At 34.5% G+C, this 27,510-nt stretch overlaps 1 protein-coding gene across 1 annotated transcript in view; it reads right to left on the bottom strand.

Moving 5' to 3' along the window:
* LOC134747833 (activating transcription factor 3) overlaps positions 1 to 27,510 on the bottom strand; it is a 69,459-nt gene that overhangs the window by 10,042 nt on the left and 31,907 nt on the right. The window contains exons 2-3 of the mRNA XM_063682474.1: positions 5,839 to 6,266; positions 3,340 to 3,429 (exon numbers count right to left, since the gene is read on the bottom strand). Coding sequence (XP_063538544.1) covers positions 3,340 to 3,429; positions 5,839 to 6,102 — 354 coding nt within the window. The 5' untranslated portion in view covers positions 6,103 to 6,266. The remainder of the gene's footprint in view (positions 1 to 3,339; positions 3,430 to 5,838; positions 6,267 to 27,510) is intronic.

Here is a 27,510-nt window from a genome sequence, read left to right as displayed (position 1 = left end):
GACATAAAAGCTATCATGGTAGGTACCTTTTATTGTAATAAATACAAGGAGGCCCAAAAATACGTTGACAAATAATTTTATTGTTGACATCTTAAGATATTTGCCGCTAAAAAATTCAATTCTATTAAATTTAAATGCAAAAATTCATGTTACGTGATGATTTATATCTAATGTAATTAATTAAAATTTGATGTAAAGCATGAATATATTTACATTAGCAAATATTGTTCATGTCTTGCCAGCTAAAATTATACTCAAAGCATGTGATGCAACATATGTATAGCTCATCAATGAATAGGCAAAATCGTGATAAAAGATTAAGCAATTGCGTGTCCCACTCAAAAAGAAAATGCTGCATGATTATTATCCGACCAACAATGGAAGGACATCGAGACCCGGACATTGAGTATGCAAATAACATTGTCATAATATCACTAAGCTGGTCTACTAGCTTAGCTATCTTGTAATAGTCATCGTTCTAAAGTCTATTATAATAAAGCTCATTTTTCAATGATGCACAACAGAGTTGGTTGAGACTAGGGTTAGCAGACATCAGTATACCAGACATATATATGTAACTCCGTATAAGATAAATAAAGTTTAAGGAAAAAACGTGCCTCGGAAATCAAAAAAAAGTCATGAGTCAAGTCTCGAATAGATGGCGCCACACCTTTGGCCTATACTCGGCTAGATGGCGTTGACGACACCGTTTGATATTTAACAATTTTAACACATGTCAGCAGAGCCCGGAATTTTCGCGGCAAAACAAAACACTGTCGCAATCTTGCTAGAGTTAGAACATCCGGTATCATGGTAGCCTGGTGACAGACGGACAGACAGACAGAGCGGAGTCTTAGTAATAGGGTCCCATTTTTACCCTTTGGGTACGGAACCCTAAAAAGCGGTATTATAAGTTAACACGTGTATCGGCGTCTGTCTGTAGCATCAAAGCTTTCAAATGGATGACCTAATTTAAGCAATTTCTTTCAATCGAAAGTCTTATTTGTCGAGATGGTCATATACAGACTTTATTTCTTAGACTTCTTTATTACGAGATGGAGCTATCTCCATCTACCGAAATATTATATCATAATAGATGTTATGTGTTTATTTATTTTTCAATAAAGATTTATTAAATCTATAGGTGTCTAGTAGAGCTAACTACCTAATGTAGGAACGTATGTATATATTTCTGTCGTTTTGGTCATAAACCAACTAAAATGAGCGGAGTTAACAAACAATAATTATTGTTCACCTAAAGTCGCTGTGACTCTTCCATGTCAGGATTTTTTGTCCAGATATTTTGTCAGGATGTCCATCCCGCAACCCTAGGTAGATGTGCCATTTTAATGCTTATTCAACATGTATTAGCAGTTTTTATGCGTGACATTATCTATCAATCATTGTCATTACCTATTCAATGAATGTGATTTTTTCTTTGCAATGTATGATTCATGATTTGCCTTAATGGATAAATTCAAGGTTCTGATTGAAAAACCATAATAATCTTAATATGTCAATTAATTTACAGTTGTAATAACTGTACGAGTATGACCATTGTGTGGAGAAGAATTGTTTATTTTTCTCATATTTTAAACGTCCGCTCATTGTCTAGGCTGGTGTTAAAAGGTATTCAACTCACGCCATTTATCTTAAACGCAAGACCTTAAATAATTTTTCTCTGTACAACAGTTTAGTTATAAACAAATACAAAGTTACAAATGCTATAGGTGCACATGCACCAGCCACCAATCTCATCTAAAACACCACTGAAATCACACCTATTTACCTATACTTAATTACTGATCAGTGACTTACTTTACACATTATTAGGGAAAGTCAGTATCTGACCTACCTAGTTGCCAAGCGGACCCCAGGCTCCCAATGAGTCGTGGCAAAAAAAGATGCCTGGACAACGCGAGGAAGATGATGTATCTGACCTACTTAGTACCTATTACTGGCCCATTAGCTCTCTACAAGCCTATGATTTGTTTATTAAATCTTCAAACGTGAATATTAACAATTAACTTTAATATGCCTATAATTATCTCGCGATAGCTAGCGGTCGGCACGGCATGAAGAAGATCAAACGTGCGACAAGATAGCCTTGTGCGAAGTTATGGCAATTAGCAGCCAGCACTGAGCGCATCGTAAACTAAGGTATTTCAAATCGTATGAAGAATTCATACGATTATAATTTTCTTTGTAGGTGTGCTCGAAAATGAATACTGATGGCGCGGTTTTAGGTAACTCGTAAACTTACCTATTTAGTATTGTTAAAAAATTAAAAATGCTTTAAGTATCACGATAAAAAGTACTTATATAGTAACTTAAGGGCCGTGTGGAAGGACGTGATAAAAAATATCAAGAATCTTATCACTTGTTAGGAACTTACAGTAGATAATGTAAAATTTCAAAAGTAAGTACCCACCTACTTACATAATACTTTACAATAATAACGTACTAATTTTACGATAATCACAGAAAGTTCAAGCCAGTTCAAGCATCCATACTCATTAGGTACATCTGGCGAGAAACTATGTCAGGGCCTACATTACAATCCTGATTTTAAACTATTAATCTTCATTATTAACCTAATTCGAATTCAAATTAGAAACAGAAGTATATAAGAGAGTGCTATACCTAAAATTTTATTTTGTGGGAACTGTGTTTCATTAAACGCTTAAACGCTAGTCCCTAATTAATCTAATTACGAGAGAATTTTGTTACTGTGTTTGGTTTGGACACTGTCTCTACGGGGTGCTGAAGTGAACTAAGTCCCCACTTAAGTATTACTTGTGAACAACTCTTTTTTATACTGTCGGTGATATAAAAGAAAATCGAAATGTCCTATAAACTTTACTGGAATTCGCCCAGTTTCAGTTAAAACCAGTAAAAAAAACATCTTTTTATTGTTACTGAGTGCAAAACGCCTTTGATGGTGATGTGGACCTAGTCCAAATAGGTACAACACAAAAAGTGACAAGTAACACTTAGCAAGCGACGCTTTACAAATACCATTTTCATTTTATGTATAAATACATTCAAAAATCGAGAAAAAAAATTTTTTTTTCGCCGAAATTTACCTAAACATATACCATTTTTTCCTTCTTTTGGCCTTAGAAATGCGTGCTTAAAATCCCTCGGATTGCTCGAGGGCACCTTGTATATACCTACCTAATAGATAGATATGTATAAATATCAATACATAGAAAACATCAATAATTTATAAACAAATGTTCGCGATAATCAGCTTCGTAGACAGGGTCACTACCGACTAGACTCTCTAGAGTAGGCCCTCGAAGGTTTAATTATTAGAATAAAATGTAGTGAGGGTACCTTTTGTATGCTGGGCGGAGTACCGGAGGCTGGCGACGTCGCTGACGAGCCGTTGGACATAGAGGAGTTGGAGTCGTTCCCGCTCGCACTCTAAAACACATCACAAGACGTTCTTCAATTTAGCTGATTGTGATTTTTGTTGGGAGTACTTCTCTACCCTATATATACAGCATTATCTACACCATTCGGTGTTTAAGTGGGACGCAAAGGATTTAGATTTCTAGAAAATTATATCCCTCCCTTCTCATTCGTGTCAGGATTCATTCCCAGATCACTATGACCAGTCACTCATTTAAGTAAGTAAGTAAATATTCTTTATCGTGCACCATACAGTTAAAAATACCCAAAAAATTAAATACAGTTAAAAGCTAGGTAACAATATATCGTTTAGAAGCGAAAATAAGTTTAAGTAAAACAGAATTTTATTTGGAAAGCATTATTTTCTGTATCCGATATTTTGTATGTGAACAATATAAATATTCCAACAGAATTATTTCCGATTAAACTGGGGCTTCAAGAAACTACGACTTTTTTACAAGAATTGATGGGATAGGACGACAGTGGTTTCGGATTTCAGCCTTTTTGTCCGCGTCTCAGTGTCCAAGCTAATGGAACGACTTCCGGTGTAGCAGCGTGACCAAACACGACGAGGATAATTTGCCTGGGTACCCGAATATCGATAAGCATATAAAATAGTAAAATGTTCATGTCTGCTATATGAACGGCAAAGACCCAAGTCACATTATTGGCAAATTGTAGATTTTGATTGTGGTGGCAGGGATTGTGTAGGGCATTCCACAAAGTGAGGTACATGTACAAAAAAGGTCTACTTCGGGGACCTATCGGAGGTCTACTGTATGACGTATGGCAGCTACCTTAATAACCTGCAGAAATCTGTTTCTGCTTCTTAGCTTTATATAAAGTGTAAGAAAAATAGCGTCACGTACCTACCCGACCACTATTCTGGAATGCCTCTATACTTTTTACTAGATAACTGGAAACATGATATGTATGAACTACTGCCATCTATAAAAGGTTCACTTTTATGCAACATTGTTCACTGTGGCTTTCTCACATCACACATCTCACATGAGTCACATGACCGGTTGATGTTCACTTTACGTGACAGGTTCATCATGTTCTATTTAGGCGAATATAATTATGTATATGAAATCTTAGACTTTGATATTGAACTCAAATCCATTTAAAAAGGGTAGGTATGAGCAATTTATATTATAAAACAAATATATATTTTTTTCAAATACGACTAATACTTAGTCGGCTAGTTCCCAACGAGTAAGTACCTACTTGTTGAGTAAAAAGTTTTGAAACGTGAGGTTTTGTCACTTAAATTAATTTCAAATATTTTAACCGCAACGATAATTTCAGGATATTTAATAGCGACCAGCGTTTAAATGAACCCTTATTTTATTCTCATTATAAACATTATCATCATCAGTTAACACGCGTCGACTCCAAATGGAACCAAAATGACATTTTAAATAATATGTCCCCTTTGTCCTTTCACGCTCTGAATGCGCCATCCCGTCCCATACATAATTATACTCATTCACAACAGTTCCATGTATGAGATAATCTGTACAAATAATGTGTATTTATACGATAACTAAATATAGATAAACTGATAAGTACGGAGGCGCCATTGAGTCTGCTTAACGTATGTTGCTGCACTCAGCTGCAGAAATGAAGTATGTTGATGCAACTCCAATACACATGCGACTTTGTGAAATTGAACTACGGCATGCATCAAAAAGGTGCATGAACTCATAACGTGTTGGCATCTCAGTGTTATCCAATGTTTATAAAGGGGTGGTGATGGCTGTCACGTGACCGTCCCCGCTTTAGAAATATGATCTATTTTCCTAGGAAACTGCCGTCATTTAGGACCTTCTCTCCATGACGCTTGGCCTACGTTATGTGATTGTTACTTGGCAGAGGTTCAAGATACTTGTAACACTTCTTTTGCATTTAAACAGTCCATCTGCATGCGTTAGACAGCCTAGGCACTAGATAAGGGACCTCTTTGCATTTTGATAGCTCAACACAATGTAAGGGCTAATAATAGAGAACGGGTGCTGTGCTGAGTCACAGACGTCACAGTTCTGTTGGTTTCGTTGCCAGATTATATATTATCTGTATGAGTCGCAAAATAATTAAACCATATCAAATTATAAAAAATCATGCCATATGGCACATATTTATTTTGTTTTATACGGGCAGGTTGTATTATAATATAAATACCTATAAGTACCTACACTACACATATATATGACCGTTCCCGGCAAAACGTATTAATCGGTATTTAATGTAACTGTTGGTTGTCGATACGGTTTAATTGGATAATTATAACAGTAATAATATGTACTAACGTAGCTTAAAACCGGACTTGTATTGGATTAATTTTCCTACTTTAGGTGTTAAAAACCTACAAGACTGCAAATTAAGCGCGAATGCGAATGTTAAACTTATTGAAATTACCTTGAATCCTGACGTCTTCTCACTGTAGTTGTACTGGTCCAGAGGATTCGTCATGGTGATGAGATCGTTCACGATCTCCGGCGTCCGCAACGTTGTATTCGCAGACTCCGCAGTGAGGAGGCCTATGACGGACGCGCTGAGGTTTACGTTGACGCTCAGGTTGTACGCGCCACCTGGGTCGTCCGCCCCGACAGCGCCACCTACCGGCGACGCTACCTCTTCACACTTTATCGTCGGCACGGCACTCATGCTCGACTGATTCATTATATCCTTGTAAGGAGCCAGTTTCGCTGATTTTTTGGTAACGTTCGTAAAACTAGATTAACACTTTAATATCACTGACACTAACGCTAGTTTAAGGCTAAATATCACTGTGTGGTAAACTGATTGAATGGCACTTTAGTCTTCTTTGCACGCCGCGGGTCTATCTGAAATGAAAGAAATATTTGGGTTAATCACCCGTCCAACCAGTTGACAAACGGAAAATGTTGAGGAAGGTAAATTATTAAGCAGGTTTTGTGTAGTCAAATCTTTATTAAATCTGGGCGTAGTTATTACAAATATTTGAGGCAAATTAAAATAAAGTCACTACAATAACTGTAAGTATAAGTATATTCAAAAATACAGTAATTCTGTAAGTGATAGTAATGAAATATCCACATGGCCGCTGTTCTGGCCATAAAAATCAAATGTTAACAATTCGGTAAAACAGAGGACGGAGTTTGTTTTGCAAGTTCATTCGCAAGAGTACGCGTCGGGTTTTAATTAGGGCTATCTGGGCATCGCGGCCTCGGGGCCAGGATGCGACTCCAATAAAACGCTTTTTTACAGGCCACAATTGAATGTGCCCCATAAAATTGAAATTAAGCGCGTTTTTACGACGCGTTCGGCTCTTCCGTGTCGCTCATTGTCACGAGGCTGTAATCCGGATGCGAGGACACGCATAGATTAAGGAGCTATTATGTGGAAATTAGGTCTAAAGTCGTGACCGAAAAATCCTTAGCGAAAACAGGAGCTAATGTTTCCATATATAGGTGCGTTGAAAGCTGTCCGGCGCCTTGACCTGCTGCATATCTGTATACCTATGATACCTATCTCATATCAAAGACACGTAAACACAATAAAGAACTGAGCTGTAACCTAGTTGCGGCGAGTTTGCTTATTCTGCGCGCGACGGAGGATAATGTGTCACAGAAATATATGCTTTAGGTAGTTGGATGCATTTGGAATCTACTGAATTTGTTTTAGTGGACGAAAACCGCAAGCATATGAGTGTAAATTATTATTTTAATTAACGTGGACACAGTCGAATTTTCCTTGTATCATTTGTTCCAAATACTACCTATGTATATATATATATATATATGTACACCTATTGATATTTTTCTTGTAAGTTATTGTTATTATGTTATTATAAGGATTTAGATAGTCGTAAATAGCTATTATCTAAATCTCTGTAATATATATGTAATTAGTAATAATATTTAGAATGTAACAAAAATAAAATAAAAAAGGCAGGTGTTATGTGTGACAGTATTAATAAAATTATTGCGTACCTATTACTTTAGAGCAAATTAATAAATTAATTAATAAGTAGTAAAGTCTCACTTGCCATTCTACCACGTCAAATAGTCCAACATTAGCAATGTTTTAAATATTTTTAGAGTGAACATACAGGTACCCAGAACCCGATAAAATGTGTTCAACGAAATTCAAACATCAAACATTTATTTAGCAAATAGGCAACAGGGGCACTTTTACATGTCATTTTTTTATAAGCAATAAAAACAAACAAAAATTACAAAAAGCAATTATTAGATACTTTGTTAGAGATGTATCCTTTCCCTAAATGTCGAATTACACAAAAAACACTAATAAAAAAATATACAAACAACAGACAAGTACTAAAATTGTTTAGAGATGTAAAGGTCTCTAGGTGTTAGAGATAAAATATATATAATAAAAAAACGATCATCAAATGAATATCAAAAGTATATTTGTACATTTAAATAGCAATAAGCAATATTGGAATCTTATTTTATAATACAAGAAATACAAAAAAATTGAAACTAAAACCCGTTCTGAGCCATGCCGGGTCCAAAGGTCCCCATCACACTAGCATCACATCATCAAATTATCCTTAGAGATGTAAAGGGTCTCCAAGACTTGAATTGTTATATAAGTAAGTAATTAAAAGACAAGAAATTAAAACAGACAAACAGACAAGAACCGAATTGAATTGAACTTTGTATGAAACCTTGTTTAACTTTCGGTTGCCAAAACTCGCTGCCTCTAGGACGTTCGCAAACATTTTACGCAATATTAAATCTCATACATCATCGAGTAACGACTAGTTGTTTGGTGAGTAAATAAAAACACAACTGAGCAAACATGTAACGTGGGCAAAAGTCCATAAAGTTCGAAACAACGGGGAAAGCTCCGACATTAATTTTACTACTAATAAATAACCGTAGATAAGCGGCAATTTCTTCCTGTAAATTTTTAATGTTGATTTTGTATTACTTACAGTGCTTTTCGATTTGTTACGAAACGTACTACCTACTAGTAATGTCAAATCCATAATTTGGTCGAGCCGAGGGCTGTTTTGGAGTACTAGTGTTTCGTGACCCTTTAGATCCATTAGCAGTTACATGTGATCAAAACAGCGCACTTATTCTGATCGTCTTGACTTGCTTGGTAAGCGATTACAATGTATTATAAACCTTAGCTAGTGCTAAAAAGGCAGATACCTATCGTATGATTACGAAAATAAGTCGTATGTATAAAACAATTTTAAAATTCGACCCATTGGCGCTAAAGCATTGAATAAACGTAAAAGACAAGATCGTTTGATATTCCGCAGTGCTACTTGCTTTATAGACCAGCTAGTCGATTACATTGTTATACAAATCTCTATTTTATTTCAAGTACCTAGGTATATTTGTATAATCGTGCGATGCATAAAATAAACAAACCAGGAAAACGCACCGAAACAATGTACATAAAACCAAATCGAAACATACATATATTTACCTGGTAACATGTTTGTATAAAATTTAAATAAGTCTATTACATGTATAGTACAATTTTACGGCTTCTAATAGAATAATCTCATAGTTTTTATACGTCACGATATTTTTACTTAGGTATACAGTAACTTTTCACTCGAGGACTTTAATGTACCTATAATACCTATATGAACAGGTCTATAGAGTAGAAATCTTATACATATTTTAATAAATTAGGGTATACATTGTATACTCATAAATTCTGCTTCACCTTCATCTTATACGTAAATAATGTGTGAAAATAGAAAATGCACTCTCTGGATTGAATACAAACATAGTTGCGACGTCGTAAAGCGGCTGCTTACTGATCATAAACCCGACTACGTTGTCGGACGAGGAAAAATTGCACCATCAAATAGACTACGCATTACTGTGAGTAAAACGTCAAATCTGCTTTGATCAAATCTACTACCAGACTGGCTAGCATGAGTCGCGTTCTCGCGCGTGAGTCCATACTTGAAGTCGCGCAAGATGTATGGAGTCATTGGAGTCGCGCGCAAGAACGGAACTCATGCTAGCCGGTCAGATGGATCATGGGAAACTAGTGATCACCAAATGACAAGATAACAAATGACGCTATAATTGCCACGATAGAGCCACTTTCTAAGCTCATTTTTTATTTGTTGAATAAGGAAACAAATTACAGTTTTTAAATTTATACAAATACATTGGCAAATACATTGAGGGAGCGCTTACTTTGTTACGTATTTCAGTTGCGTTTACGATCATTTGATTCATGTAAATTAAAAATATCTACAAAAATAGTTCTAGAGATCAACATCCAGAGTATAAAATGTTGTAAGATGCAACTTAGTAGCAGCTGCTCACAGAGTAGCATTTACGAGTAAAAACGCACCTACCTATGATGTGCGGCGTTTTTAGTCTGTGGCTTTCAGGTTTTCTGCGCGTTTTCACCCCTCAGGTCAAGTTTTGTGCGTCGGTAACAAAGACACAAAGGAAAGAGGGGAGAGTTTTGTAAGAATGCGTCATTTATAGGCTCCCTCGGTAATTTTATTGTTTGAAAGTAACTATATATTTTGATAATGATACTTATTTGATCATTTTCTCGAGTAATTTTTGGGCTCTTGATATTTGATACATGTAATTAGGTGACATTGACATGGATCAACTGGAAAATATTAAATAAAACCGGCCAAGTGCGAGTCGGACTCGCGCACGAAGGGTTCCGTACCATTACGGAAATAAACAGCAAAAAATCACGTTTGTTCTATGGGAGCCCCATTTAAATATTTATATTATTCTATTTTTAGTATTTGTTGTTATAGCGGCAACAGAAATACATCATCTGTGAAAATTTCAACTGTCTAGCTATCACGGTTCATGAGATACAGCCTGGTGACAGACAGACGGACAGACGGACAGACGGACGGACCGACGGACAACGGAGTCTTAGTAATAGGGTCCCGTTTTTACCCTTTGGGTACGGAACCCTAAAAACTATAGACGTTAGTGACACTCATTGCTCGGCCGTAAATTCATCATTTATTAGAAAGTATGCCAAATGAAATTATTTTATTTTAAAACTGCTATATTATTACAATAATGGTACCCATATCACGTTCACATTTTTTTTCTTAAGTCGCAATCGGCCCTAGCCACTGCAAACATTATCCTCTAATCGAGAGATTAATCCAATCCCATTACAAATTAGCTTTTAATAACTTACTTACACTTACAACAAGTCTATAGAATTAATGACAGTAATTAAGTATAATTCCAATGAACTCTCCAAGAAACGCCACTTGGTGTTAACTTATGGCATAATTAACACGCCACAGAGTTAACTTCCAAATTACTTAAAAATAAAACAATTGAGCAACAGTCAATTAATTGTTATTGTTAGAGTAGCTATCTTATTCCCACGGTATTTAGAATGCTTTAACAAATGGCTCCTTATTAAGCCCACCAATTTATTTGAAATCAAGGTACATCTTTCAACGATATAAGGAAGGTTTCATTTGTCCATGTGTACTTAAATCGTTACGGAGCGTAGGCGTAGAATATTTGTTTTTTTTTAGGGTTCCGTACCTCAAAAGGAAAAAACGGAACCCTTATAGGATCACTCGTGCGTCTGTCTGTATGTCCGTCTGACACAGCCTATTTACTCCGAAAGTACTGGACCAATTAAGTTGAAATTTGGTACACATGTAAGTTTGTGACCCAAAGAAGGAAATGTAACGTAAACAAATGAATTTTAAACATAGGGGCCTTTTGGGGGGTAAATGAGAAAATTAAAAAATAAAGTTTTTCAAACTATATCGGTGTTACATATCACATGAAAGAGATCATTGTGAGAATCTCAAATATATATATTTAATTTTAGGATAAACAGTTCAAAAGTTATTCAAGAAAATAGGCAAAAAATGACCATTCTCTAAAACTACTGGGTCTAAAATTTTGAAAAAAAATGTGCAGTCAAGCGTGAGTCGGACTTAATTACTTAGTTTTTGATCCGACCCGTCGGGTTTATTAAAGACACTCACGTTTCATATAAAAAATACATTGTTTAAATTGTGTAATGTACGGAACCCTGGGAACGCGAGTCCGACTCGCACTTGTCCGGTTTTTTTACAGTAAGACCTGTCCTACCTACACTTACAGTTTTATTGTTTTATTTTTAAGGCAACACAACACAAAAACGCAAGCTTAATAGGTTTTGAAATAGGCATGTATGGTAGTGATAAATATTGTTTATTGAGAAAGCATTTATATTTCTATAAAATAAAATAAAACTAATAACTATGTAACTACGTCTTATTAAATTTTTCTTAATGAAAGGTCGTTTGGATAAATTCACAGATTTGCAAAAACGATTCATTGGGTAACCGAATTAATCTTGTAAGCTGTAATAACCTGATCGTAGATTAATATTAACACCTTGGGCAAAAACCTACTTAATTACTCACAAATCCCCCATTTACGTACCTACTTGATATTTTTTATTCAAGCGTATAATTACCATGTCCATTGGTGTTCAAACTTTCGGAGCCAATCGCGTAGGCACCGATACGATGCAAACATGTTAGTAGGACGTCCGCGACCGATTATGGGAAATGAAAAATTATGCGTCCGGTGTGCGTAGGATTCGATCGTGCACCTTAAGGTGTTGTGACTTGTAAGTACTGGTGAACTAAATAACGATTGTAGCTACTTAACAATCAAAACAAATTGTTTTGAAATTATTTCCAGCAAATAACATTTTAAATTTTTCATATTTGTGTGGTCTTCAAAAATACCTAGTGGGTCTAAACCTTGTAAGCAGAACAAATCGTTCTCGAAAAAAAAAAAAAATGCAAAAAGATGACTAAAAATCTAAAATCTCGGTCAGGATCCTTAACATACACAGACAAGAAGTTAAATATCAATTGGTCTATCCTTCATTGATTTGCAAAGCTATTAAGAAAGTTAAATGCTTGGTTAGGACGGTTCCCTGAGCCAGAAGGCGAAAAATCTCCTTATATGATCATGTTTTTCTAAGAGGCGTTGATATTTGTGGACGTGGAAAAAATATATGTAGTTCTTGACTACATTATCTTCAATAACATAGCTTCCGATACACGAATTATGTCACTTCGCTTGATACAATTAATTCCCAAAGTAACCTCTAACTCGGACTTTTAATCAAACTTTACTCGGTTATTTATTATGTGATACTAAACAAAAAAAGAAGAAAAAACAACCTTAACTTAAATAGTAATTTCATAGCTTTCGAATTTCGATATTGTAAGGTAAAGTTTTTAAAATAAATAAAAATCGACAAAATTCGATCAAAATTGACACTTGGAACCGATGGAACGGCCTTAATACATATTTTTATTGAGTCTAAATTCTCCTGTAATAATTGTCGAGAGGAAGGGCTAGTTGCAACAATCAAAGGTTAAGTAAGTATGTAGGTTAGAGATAGAAAAACTTACAAGCACCCATGTGTTACGGAACTTTAACACCGACGTATTTTAAAAGCGCATTAAAGTGCCAAGGACAGAAAGCTCGGAACGAGGTTACGAGCTTCCTTTAGCGAGGCCGAGCGGTAAGTGCTTAGTCGAGTATTTTATTTACTTGGTAACTGTAGGCAATTAGTAAAAATGGGAGGTTTTTGTAACATCCACTTGAAGTCGCTTGACAGGTTATTTTAACGAATTAAGTAAACTGTTTATGTAAGATATTGAAATATTGACAGGTGCTTATTTTTTATTTTGTTCAATAAAGTAATATATAAATAATAAAAAGGTGTTTGTTAGTTTTGTCTTATAACCTTGCGTGGGTGTGTAAGTATGATGATTTGATGGTAGTAATTAGTAATAGCAGGTGTGTCTCACTCCGCGATTTCGTCGCGTCGCTATAAGTACCTGCGGCCGCCTCAATTTTGCGGTTTTGCCATAGTAATTGCCGCACACCGCTATGGAACGGACGCCTGCACGCGCTTGCGCCGCCTTGCGCGTAGTAGTAGTAGTTTGTTAGGGAGTGAATCTTCTGTAGCTAGTACTAGTATATATTCTATGGTAATAGTTATCTAGCACGTGTAACATCCCTGACTCTACTCGTCAAGTAGTTTGAAAATATCTACGTCAAAGTTTGATAATGCGTTTTTTTCAGTCCGTTTGACCGTCAAACGGACTGAAAAAAACGCATTTAACCGATTTGCAAGACCGAAGGGTTCCCATATAAGTGTTCCGTGAACAAAGCTTTGTACGGAACACTAAAAATTAGGTCCATCGCAATAAACTCATAGCACACAGTAGGCCGAGTTTCCTTAACTATTTACAAAGGTAAAATAGAACCGCAATTTGTCATAGACAATATTAAATTACAAATAAAATAGTAACTTGTAAAACACAAACATCTGTTTTTTTCACAATTCGCTTTTCAATGAAACAACAGGATTGAGTTATTCAATTCTAATAACCATAGTTGGTCATCGTTCCATTGACATACAGCTAGAGAATTATTGAAATGAACCATTACTATGTATTTGAATAATAGAACATAAACAATGTTTGTGGTGTAGGATTTATCACTTTGGCATGTAACGCGGTTTACCACGAGTTTAATCCTACTTTTTTACCTACCTACAGCATTTTTTCATTCATTTCATCTGGAAACTCCATTTCGCAAGTATCTCTCGTTTCTATAGTCGTTCTCGTAATCTCTATTTTATTTTTTATAGGTAAATTAATCACGACAATTCACATTTGAGTTATGAATAAAAAAGAAATTAATTACTTCAGTTTGTAGTGCTTTCATTCATCCTTACACGTGTAGCCTCGTAGGAAACTTTATTATTTGACAATTTCATTGTTTTGCAAGCAATTTAATTGCTTATTGCCAAGATATGTAACAAATCGGTTACATTTCCAGTTTTTTTTAATTATGTCAAAGTGCTATGATGTGGTGATGGTGTATTATTTATCCAAAATTTTATTAATAAAAATACTTTAACACAGTACTTATATCTGTTCGGGAATAATGCAATTAAACCGAGTCCCATTAATCAGACGGGCTAGGGCGGGGTTCGAACTGGGTCACCGAGTCAACACCGACACGTACAGATGAGCACAATGAAATTAAAATGTAAATATTGTTGACGGCTCACAACACCGTGGAAAGGAAGTTAATAACAGCTAGCTTTAAATTTTCCTTTGCGTGTATATAGGTAAACATAATACCGTCGGCGTAAAAGTTGTATCATATCATAGTATAAAACGTGATACAGTTTCTAGGTATATTAGGTAACACTTTGCCAGGGAATTTCGGTTTTCAATTTAATGACATGAAGTTTATGAAGAGGTAAGTAAGGTAAATATGAGGAGACTATCTGCAAGCTCTTTCCTTGTTTTTAATGCAGTTGTTTCGTCGTTTTTAATGGACTTAGCGGGATGACAGCTGCAAAGAAAAGTCACATTTTGATTGGCGTTTTCTATTCCCCCAAGTCAATGCGTATAAGGTGCGTTTAAGTATGTGTAAATTTATATTTAATTACTGTTCTTTGATATTGAAAATGTACACTCATAGCTTTCCAAGGAAACAGATGCCACACTACAAGCCATCTCATTATATTTTCCTTCAAATAGTGTAACGAATCGTATTACATTATAATAAGATTAGCATAACAAAAACCGTTTTACAGCCAAAACAAAATACATGAGCTCTAACAAACCGATTAAGCGAAATAAAATGGAGACCAAAACATGAGCCTATTGTTTAGTTACAATAGTGCTGATTGTAATAATATTATACTGTACGCTTTGACGCGTTTTAAGGTAAATAACACGACCATTAATAACTGTCAAATAACGCACGATGTTGATGTGAGAATTCCGTTCAATGCATCCATCAAACTAAATCCTCCTCAATAAACTAACTTAGATTAGAGATCACCCACACTTTGTTTACCTACGCAGAAAAATGCAGTAGGTGACAAAACGCATCACGCACTAAACAATTAACATCGAAACAGGGGGCCTAGCCAAGATACCAATCGTTTGCGCCGTAGAGAACGAAACGCTAATGTTTAAATTGATAATAAACAATGTTTTTTTCATTCGCAGATTTTTACGCAGGGACATGATGCGTATAGGTATTCAGCGTGATATTCCATTGTGAACGCCAAGCTATTGCTATCGAATGACCTATAGGTACTTGACGTTAATTTAGGAGTAACATTGGTTTATCATCAATCATCCTCACAGTTTCTATGGCTTCGATTGTTTGCAAGTGCGATGAAAGTTGCGTCGTAGTTAAAGCAGAATAACGGACGATGGCAGTTGCTTTTATTTTTTGTTTAGATTACTACCTTTGTTTTTTTTTGTTTTCTTAGAGAATTCTTGGTGTATAGATTTTAAAGTTACCTATTCAAGTTTCAGAATTATTCTATGTAGGTATCACTGTTGGTTTTATTGTTTTTTTTTTCTAATTAATAACAATAAAAATAGGTACCAAACGTCCTTATAAATCACAACGAAAGTAAAGGCTATGAATGTCTTAACGCTACGTTTACTGATTCGATACGCCTAATTAAGATGGAATGCAAATAATATCGAATCGAATCGAGAAGATCTGCTTAATCAAACGACCACCTCCATTTATTTATGGTTGTAAACATTCAATCAACGACAATCGATCGATTTTAGAATTGGAAGCGTAATTAAGAAGCCGTTCCGAAATTTGAAAATAACTTAAAAGCAGTTTACATATATCAGTTACATTTTTTTAACGATATCACTTAATTGGAACACTATTAAACTAATAGAATGTTACGGTTTTACATTACTTCTTGGTGATTTTGTACGAATACCAATTACATTGAATTTTGTATGAATACTGAGTAAATACTCTTAAGAACATTAGATCAGATAACATAAATATTCAGCCCCATTTTTACCAGATATTTTTAGTTTAATAAAAAATACTAGTAAATATAAAACTAACTCGAACTACTTTCAATGCAAAAAGTTGTGACATGAAACTGAATTATTCAGGCAGAACGTAAAACGTAACCAGAAACAGAGCCAAGTCGTAACAGCTATTTGGTCGAACACAACATTAAACATGATGCCATTACACTTTTTAGAGGATGCGTTTACGTCTAGTCAGTGATAGATTTGCAATATCCGGAATACTGAAATACTCTAAAACTAGAGCTAGTGCCAATACAAATTTAATACTATTTTTAACATTAATGCATGCACAACTTGGGAATAATAAATAATTTTATTAAATATTCGGGTGATCGTGTAGCCCAGTAGTTATGGCGTGTGCCGCGAATGTTCGATCCCAGCCTTGGGCATGAGCACCGGAGCCGGAGGCCTTGGTAACTTTTTGTTTCGTATACAACACAACATCTAACAACGTAACATTAATTTCAGTTTGCTAATGCATGCAATTGATATATTAGTCCGTTTTTATTTCGATCTATGGCTTCACTGTTTAGCTGGTCTCACGGTTTAGATTTCTCTGTCAAAAAGATATGATATGATATGTATGTATATATATGTATATGTATGTATATATATATATGATATATGTATATACATACAGCTTGCCTTTAGGCATTCGATTCCCTATATCCAATTCCTCCCCTCCCTTTAACTTTTATACTTCGTATTGGAGCTGTTCAGATTTGAAGACAAGTAACTTTACTAAAATTCGCCTCTAACGTGACCGCAGCAAAAAACAAATACCCAACTGAAGCCATTTCAAAGCAGATGTACAAAAAAGCATAGCTTCTTTCTCTAACTCACGTTAAATATAACCGAGTATTCGGAACGTGGCAACAGAAGCGTCCTTGACACTGCCGCGGACAAAAACTCGCGTCCGACGGCCGTAATTCGGCTCGTGGGTTCGCCGGTGGGTGTGTTCGCCATAAGCCGGCCACAGAGCAACGTGATCTAGACGAGAGACGAGTTAAATTTTTCACTTAACTTGAAATAAAAGTAGAACTCAGATGTGAGTTTTAGTGTAACACCTACTACTGAAAAACTGAAAACAGTTTGTTAAATATTATGACTTTTAAACTTAAGTTTACGAACAAGTTAAAAGAGCAACAGGTATAAGACAAACTATATCTCTGTTAAGGTGTAAAAAGGTTTTTGTTTTTGGTATTACATGAATCCTATTTATTGAATTTCTTGTCATTGTAGATAGGTACCTATATGATCTTGGAGCTTATTCACTTGGAGCGTTACTAACACTTTTTAATGGGGCATTTGCACGTACACCTTGACCTAAATACCTTTTTATTCATTCAGTCCTTTACGTTTTATTGCAATATGTATTCAAAAGAAATATTACTACATTGTTAGAGCTCTTTAGAAAGGAAATTTTCCTAATTTCAAATAATTACTATTATGTATGTTTGTAATAAGATAATCTTTGTAGTTATTTTACGAACATCTTGATGTTTCAATAGGTACAATGATTTACGCATGTAAGGTAATCTTTAAAATGGCTTACTCTATGAGGTTTGTATGTATAAGAAATATAGAAGAGAAAATTGATATTTGACAATTGCGCAATTGGGTATCGCTATTTCCATTTAAGTTATTTTAGTAAATACAATTTGTCACATCTATATGTTAATGCTCTATAATTCGGCGCCTCCTCGTATATTATAGGTATTCTCATATACGGAACAAAGGAAGTTTGGCAACGTATTGTTCCTTCGATTTTCTCGTCTCACTTCGAAAAAATATATTTGCAATTCAAGTGCCGGTCTTAACGCCCACGATATTGTTGTCATAGAATAATATTGGCAGTACTTGTTCGTTTTATTTTAAGTTAAACAGGTGTTATTTTTTTATAATTTTGTGTTACTTTTTTATAATACTTTAATTTAATTTATGTAGCGTTAGTACATTTATTGATGTTTTATTTCTGCTTTACAACAACGCTTACAAAAACGTCTACACTCACTTCAGGGTTATTTTCTAAAGGATTCAAACCTCGTTAACCTTTTCGCCGCCATTGACTTGATGAAAAGTCAGTACATTTCGTGCCCCACGCGCCACGACTTCATATCAAGTCGTGGTTTTGGTCAGGTTTGTTTACGTGCAATTTTTGTCATGGCGTTGATGACACTTTATAACTTTGACGTGACTGCGAAAATTTAGTACAAGTACTCTTAATGCTCGTAATTTGGTATCTTACTTTGGAAAACCGGATAAAAAGTACTCACCTTTATCATTTTCTAGGACTTTAAACTAGGTACTTACCTACTTAAACGAAATTGTCTAACCGCGTAAAAAATGTTTTTAAAAGAGTCTTCAATTTAATACTCTGTAGAAGCAACCACATGTTAAAATGTATGTTGTTTAAATGTTAGTTTCGTTAATATTATTCTCGTCGCAGATAAACTAATAGGCCAAGTCTACCCATTTATAATTCGTGCGTCGTGTTGTATCCGGAGATTAGGAAATGTGATTGGTAACAGACGTCCGACGTTTTTATACGCGTTTATACGGTCACTCGAAGAATAATATCGACGCTATCTGGACACGTTCCTTAATGTGTCCGGCCAAACTATATTAACCAGGGGATATATTTATTAAAATAAACTAGTTTTGCAGTAAATATGACACAAATGAATCTACACTATTGATCGTGGATGACACATTACTTTGCTTTAGGTACCGCTAATCTTCTTGCAGGTTTTTTTAATGAATTTGTATTTATTTTTTCGATAATATCGCTATCTCTTTAAGGTATAAAATTCAAAATGAGAAACCAAAGTTGCAAGTTTGTTGTCGGGCCTTAAGCACAATATAGGTACCTAAAGACGAACAAAAACTACAACAAAAGCAAACACGACCACGGAGAATATACCTTACATTTTATATGTTAAAGTTGTAGTTTGTCTCATTATGTTGGTTGATAGGTATCTACATTATAACGTAGATGTGTTTACTACTTTACATTAAAGATACTAGATAAGTTTAAAACAGCCTTCACCGATTTTATGTCTTTAGTTATTAGCATTTATGCACTTCTATATGTGTAGTCACGATTAATGTGGCCGATTAGAATGTTAATGTGTATGCTGGAACAGTATTTTTATTAAAATATCATGTTTTATTTGTTTATTTACATATTACATTCTATGTTCAAGTAGCCATTGCCACGAATAAATAATTCTATAGATGAATAGAACTTAACTTTTATTGCTTATTGGTTTTTATAATTTCACACAATGTATGTGTTAACAACTAATATCGCAATCGTATTTTATTTCTTGTTATAATCATGTTGTACCACTACAGAGTGAAAAAATACATCCTCATATTTAATAAATTAAAACCATTTTCGAGTCATTACTTTTATTAATAATTTAGGCACTTACCTACCTAATAAAAGTTTATTTTTCAGTAACTCGCTTTCCGCACAAAACAACTGAGCGTAAGATACTCGTACCTATATATTTTTATCTTCTATTCGTTTTAAGTATGTTTTAGTTTTGGTCAATTTATACACATTTACTGCTTTTGAAGTCTAAGATAGGTATACTTCTTGGCTATTTTTATAAAAAATTACACGATGTTTGGAACCCCTTTTGAAAATGAAAATATAAAATAAATGGAGACATATATTAAAAAGAACTCCATCGAATATGCAGCATCCTATTGATCACAGTATTCACACTGCACGCTTTGACCTCGTACCGTTTACGACAGGCAACCAATAAAATGTTATAATACCTGGAGTCACACAAAGCACAGACTAATTACAGAAGTACTATACGATAGCATGCCCATTTGTCAAGTAAAGCCAGATTGCACAAGATAAGGCAAATTGCTGTGCATTGTCAGCGCTGCCAACATACGCAAATCCAGATAATAAATGGTCTACAAAAGTGGCCTGAACTATCCATGTCACAAGAAAAATGCAAAAAATAAAAACAAAATTTTAAACACGTAATAAAATACAAACTTCTTAAAAATAACATTTCATTGGTGTAGAAATAACATTTCATTTCAATTTTGTAGAACCGTTAAAATTTAAGTTTCTATGTTCTTTAACTTTACTAAGATAAAATCCATAAAAAACTCATAAAGCTAATTGATGTTTAGTGATAATTTAAAAGTAAACTTAAATATCTACTAAACATAAACAAATTTAAGGGGTACCGGGTTCTTTAACATTTATATTAAATATTTAGGTACATGAATGTTTCGGAAAGAAAAATCATGAAATAAGTTTATTTTTAAACTTTGTGTTGAAGTTTAAGTTGCATTCATAACCAAAGTAATAAAAATAAATCATATAGCATTAAACTTTATTTATGGTTCACGCAGTAGAAACACTTAAGGTACATTTATGATCATTGTTTATTCAGACTGTCTAATTTAACATACCATCATCATAACTTAACATAAGCTACGTATAACCTAATATAAAATGTGGCTTTTGCATTAAATAAGTTTTGTTGTACCTATGCAATTTGAGGCTATTTAATATTATACATAAAATAACATATACGTCCGTTTATTATCATATGATTCCTCTATATGACAAAACTTCCGTGAGACACAGACATATTAAATATATTAATAACGGGTCAAACACGTGAGTGACCCGTTAATAATATATTTAATATTCCTCTATATGATTTTTATTTAGGGCGAGAAATCCTGTGTTAATCGTCTGTATATTGAAAATAGTGCCATAACTAAGCTATTGATAGTTGGAGATTATGCGTTGTCTGCATAGCCTAAATGGTTAAAGATAGCATAAAATAGCACTAAGAAAGGATTTTTTGAAATTCGACCCCTGAGACTCCCAGAAAAGGGTGAAAATGGAGGTAAATTTTTTAACGACTTTTATCCGAAAAAGTGCTGCGACGTGTGTGCTTCTGTTTCAAAATTATTGAGACAAGGTTTTAGCATTAAAAATGTTTGTAAAATCGAGACAATAGTTTCCTTGAGGATGCATGTTTTCTTTCATACTTATTTAATTCTTTTCATTTTACGCAGCATGTATTTAAATATATGCTTCCTAGAATTATGAGCGCGAAGCATTATTTATATCAAATCGACAATGTGGTCAACATGAGATCATTTTGTGTATATGTATAAGGTTCTCACATGTATCATAATGGTTATGAATAAGTATAGGTACCTATATAGTACATTTCCAATTTAAATCCTCATTTAGGACACGTGATTGTTTCAAGGACATTTTTTAGTTTATGGACATTTTGATTTTATTTACATTGAGTAGCTAGATTATGTACGGGTATTTAGATTTAACAATATATATATAGTTACGAAAAAAATTGGTTGTTTTTTTTATTTTTATTTTTTATTTATTTATTTAGGAAACAAACAGTCACATACAGATAAGTTTAAACTTGCAGATATACAATAAGACCTATAGTTCCATTAATTATAACATACTGATATTGATAACAAGTAGAAACAGGGCTTGTTCGGCACTGCCTATAAATAGGAAGATACACAGAAGTAACAATTGGATACACAACTAATAAAGTACCTAAGTATCAAACATGCTTACAAACATACATACGTTACATAAGACTATAGAACAATTACAATTTTTTTTTTTTTTTAAAGCAAAGACTGCTATGGAAAAAGTAAGCTCCGCAGACCACTACTATATTTACCGAAAGACAATGAGAAGATATCTAGATTTATGAAATTAACATTGTAATCATGACAGGCTCGTCTAAAAAACCCCTAAAAACGTCTAAATTTTACGCCTATTGATTGTATTGGACAAAAAAGAGGAATGCATTGTTTATTACCGTATTTGCAACAATATTATCTACTTAGTACTTTTCTCAATTCGCAAGGCAGTCTCCGCTTTATGACTTTGTTCTACCAAGTTTAGGTTGTTATACTCTGCCTATTCCGATCCCTGCTAATTAAGTATGAGATCTATATAAATATTTACCAGTTAAGTACATTTTTATAAAGCATTTTTTTAGTACAAAGAAACATATTTACTGCAATAATTACAATTAACTTATAGAGGTTATATGTAGTCAAGTGTGGGACAATATGTTTTATAAAACTGATAAAAGTAGACACATGTTTATAGTATGTGTGTATTTAGGTTTAAAGAAAATACATCTTGTAAGCCACAAAAACAACTTCATTCAACATGGCAGTCATCATATACCTACATATTTTCGACTTTTAAACTTTGGTAAATGCCAGCGGGTTTTGGAGTTTTGTGGGCGTGGAACCAGTTCCTGCGCGGGCGCAGGGCACATTCACAACGCTTACCGAACCCCACGGTTTAGCTAAACTAGTGTCAATGTGATCTCTGATTACTAAGAGTAGTTATAGGTTTTGGAGTCACATGAATAATGGTTCGCTTTAAGCAATACATTAGGTAAGAGATGGGTATAATAGCCCGCACCGCTACAGGAGACCAATTGGAACTTACAAAATCTAATTTTAATATGTTATTGAAATGTTATTGATCTTCTCCGCATTTTTGTACTGGTTCAAGCGAGACGCAATTATATCTTGCAAATATATCTATAACGTATCAATAACAGATTTAAGAAGAGCTTTTTAAATTCTGAACGGCGGTCCAGGGCAGTATTAATGGCTTAAAAACGAGTTTTCAGTGCAGAATAGCAGCTATAAGTAGTATTTTAAATATTTGATGATAGCAGAAAACTTGTCGGCCATCTATTCTAAGAATACAATTATATTTTATGATCAGACGTTCAAAATTGGACGAAAGTAAGAAAATAATTACTTGAAACATATATAAAAAATAAGTTACCATAATCAATAACATAATTAAGTTCTTTTAAATGATAACCCTAACACCCTTATTAATAAAAACTACTTCATTTTACACACCTCTGTTAATTTTTTGTCTATTTCTAACAAACAGAATTGTCTAAATGACGGATATTATCAACGGTTTGTTAGATTTGACAAACGTTTACGCCTTCATTTAATCTCCTAGTATGCCTCAGTTAGATTTTTCAAACAAATAAATTATGTTAAATACAGCATTTTAGGAGGTTAGGAAATGATTTTCCTCTTTCTAAATCCTGAATATAAAAACGAACACTCGAGCATAAAAACGTGAGATATCGCGCGATATTTCGGGTAATATAAATATTGGCACGGCTATCGCTTTATTGATTCGAGTTGCAATGTTTGTCCAGGCATTAACAGCTTCGATGCAATGTTTGGCAATCAAGAATTTTATGAAACGTTTATTAATAAAAATGTATAATAAAATGATTCAGTGGCTGGTTCATTTCCAGTCTAGACAAAAGGCAGTAGTCAGCGTATACATTACCCAATTAATTATTGACGAAGTTAAAGTTGATCTTGGTTCGGCAACGGGTAAAAACGTTTGAGTAGAACATCATTGTCACAGACTCACAGAAACACCTAATATCTATTTGTTGTTCATGCCATACGGTGACCACTTACTAGGCAGGCATAACTTGTTTACCATTAATGTGGACAATTCTCAAATATTGACAGTTATTAATTCAAGTTACAACGCGTTGGTTAGGTATAGCGAGAAGTATTATGCTCAAGAATCTCAAGATGAAACATGATGTTATGTTATTACGATAAATTTAAGCGAAAATTCTTAACACAAATACCCTATATTACAAGTACGATAGGTATGGTTATAGGCAGTGCAACTATAAATTAGCCACTAGAATCAGAGACAACACTTCGTCACAACTAAAAAATCCAATATTAAGCCGTCACGTCCAGACCTATATAGTGGTCCGCCTAATCTATCCTGCCTACACCCAAATGCCTCAAATGTCAGTACAAGATAACACAAATTGCGGAAACCCGATTCATTATGTTGACACGTTGATTCGTTGATGGTCCAAGACGATCAATATTAAGTTACTCTTGCCCACGCTTGACGTAAAAAAGGTCAAGTGTGAGATTTGACAGCTTGAGGTTCCGTCGTTGTTTTATCACTTTTATCAGGGATGCGATGAGTTGCGTTTACATGTGGTATTTGTAGTGTGCGTAAAGTTAATTTGATACAGTCCTGGGATTCGACACCAACTGCAAAAGTTGAGACGCGACAGTAAATCTGAATTATTGATAAAACAATTAAACTGAAATAGATATCATACACTAAAGAAAAAGTGACCAAGTCCATCGGTGGCCGAGGCGGGAAATATAAAATAAATAATAATAATTAAATTAAGTCGCAATTACAAACCATACACTTTACAAATCGACAACCTCGGAGGTTCTATCGTTCTAACATAATTACCTATCGTCAAAATAATTCTTGCAGCACGACATGGCCAATAGACAGGCGGTATACATTATATTAACCAAGTAGATACCTAGGTTATTTAGGTTATATTATTAGGAAACTGGAGAACCTATCTAGATCTCGATGAGACGAATACTAGTTATAAATGTACAAGTATTTAGTATTTTTTGCCAATTTTAAGAGCATCGAGCTAAAATATTATTAACTTGATGTTCTTCCGGTGATTAACTATGGTAAAACGAAAAGTTCCTACCACAAGGGCACAAGGGCAAACATTTCCAACTACTAAAATACTACAGAGGAACCCCAAAATGCTAACAATAAACTAGCGGATATTTACAATACGGCGCGACCTCGAGGCACGTTAATTGCATTGGGGCCGTCCGAGAAGATAATAATCAATATTTTGCGTCTTGGCTCCTCAAGCTTTAGCAAAAAATAACAAAAATAGCATTTATTATCTCATAATAGACTTAATGTTAAATATAGTAGCGGATTCGTTTCTCTTCATAGTCGTATATTCGAATTATCAACGCAAGTTCTCGGATTTCTTTCCTAAAGGGGCCCACTGACTATCAGTCCGCCGGAAGATATCGGCCTGTCATTTGTTCGGAACTGTCAATTTTTTGTTCTAACTGACAGGCCTATATCGCCCGGCGGACTGATATTCAGTGGGCCCCTTAACAAAACATGTAGATCAAATCGGTCCATGTGTCGCTGCCGCTGTGAGAATTGGCGGACAGCTGTACGGAAACTGTTGTTTTACAGGTTAGCTGATGCCAGAAAAACAGGAGGTGTTAATTATACAAGTAATTTTGGTACATATATTTTTTCAGTATTAAAAATTACCAATTATTATTTCATAATCAAACCATTTTCGAATTATCCACGCAAGCTCTCGAATTCGTAGTAGAAATTTAGGTGTCTGCCATAATAGTAATTTCGCATAATATTCATTTGGCAGAATTTTCTTAGTAGGTTAGGGTTTACTGCCAAATAATATAATGCAAAATGCTAAAAGCAGTATGCGAAAGGTAATTCTGCCAAACGACATTTCTGCCAAGTAACATTATGCAATACAAAAATATGTCAAAAAACTTTCTGCAACACAATAGGGAACCACCCTGGCGCACTGAATAACCCCTGCAGTAGGCTCCAACGTGCCCGGCATTACACGCGCTCCATAACAATTTATAGCACACTTAAGAGCAGTATTAGATTTCTCGCTTATTACACCATTGAAAGCAACTTAATATACGAACATAAGTAACCAGATTACGAACAATAGACTGTCGTTTAAATTAATGTTTGTAATCAAAATTGATTTTACGACCGATATCTTTGTTGCTACGACACCTCAATGTATTATATATATGTATCTTTTTATTAGGTTACCTACTTGAGGTTTGTACTGTAACTCATATTGACAAAGTGTATTTAGAGTCAATTCTAAGATTTATTTATATTATATTGACTTTTATTCCCAGATCATACAGTCTCCTAACTTTGTATATCCTAAGGCCCACCATACAAAGTTTCCCTTTTTTTAATTTAAACCTTCCCTATATTTAATTTGAAATAGAAGATTAGGGTGACTTTCGTTTGTTTTAGAAAACAATGAAACAAAAGAAATGCTACTTAATTCAGTTAGTGGTCTAAATTAGATTGAAACAAAGTGTACATTGTAATGCACATTGGGCCTTACGAGGATATTGATGATTAACAGCCCATTCGATTACCTACAAAACCGGCCACCGTCGTTACTAACTGTTTATTATGGTTATTCAGCGAATATCCATATCAAATCTTTCCGGCATCCATTCATTTTACGAGCGAACGTCATTACTGCGATAAGAAATCAAGAATATTAAACTAAATAAAAATGAAAAACCTTGAAAATTGTTGCGGAAATCAATTTGCACCATAACATTACGTAACGTAAACGTGCAATGGTAGTAAAATGTATCCAACACCCTGATACGACAATAATTTATTGAACGGCTTTGTTAAACTTTAATGGATGTGTTTATAGTTTGTAATAACCAGTGGGCATTAGATCCAACAGTTCCAATCCAATACACTACATTCCAATATAACTGACTTGAAGTAGATAAGATTAGATATCATTAATCAAGGGGTACTTAATGGTTTAGTTCTAGTTCTTCAGAAAGGTAGGTCACCGTTGCTAATCTAAGTTAATGGTTTAAGGATAACATTGACAAGTACGGTTAGGACTCGCGCAAGAAGGATTCCGTACCATTACGAAAAAAACGGCAAAAAAGTGTATGGGAGCCCCACTTAAAAATATTTATTTTATTCCGTTTTAATTAGGGTTCCGTACCCAAAGGGTAAAAACGGGACCCTATTACTAAGACTCCGCTGTCCGTCTGTCTGTCCGTCTGTCACCAGGCTGTATCTCATGAACCGTGATAGTTAGACAGTTGAAATTTTCACAGATGGTGTATTTCTGTTGCCGCTATAACAACAAATACTAAAAACAGAATAAAATGAATATTTAAGGGGGGCTCCCATACAACAAACGTGATTTTTTTGCCGTTTTTTGCGTAATGGTACGGAACCCTTTGTGCGCGAGTCCGACTCGCACTTGGCCGGTTTTTAGTATTTCTCGTTATATCAGCAATATTAATACATCAGCTGTAAAAATTACAACTGCCTAGCTATCACGGTTCATGAGATACAGTCTGCTGACAGACGGACAGTGGTCTTAAGGGGCCCACTGATTATAAGTCCGCCGGACGCTATAAGCCTGTCAGTTAGAACAAAAATTTGACAGTTACGAACAACTGACAGGCCGATATCGTCCGGCGGACTGGTAATCAGC

This window comes from Cydia strobilella, chromosome 15 (assembly GCF_947568885.1).
Source record: "Cydia strobilella chromosome 15, ilCydStro3.1, whole genome shotgun sequence".
Classification (NCBI taxonomy): domain Eukaryota; kingdom Metazoa; phylum Arthropoda; class Insecta; order Lepidoptera; family Tortricidae; genus Cydia; species Cydia strobilella.
Note: the sequence above shows the minus strand (reverse complement) of the source record. Positions and strands in the feature narration are given on the sequence as shown.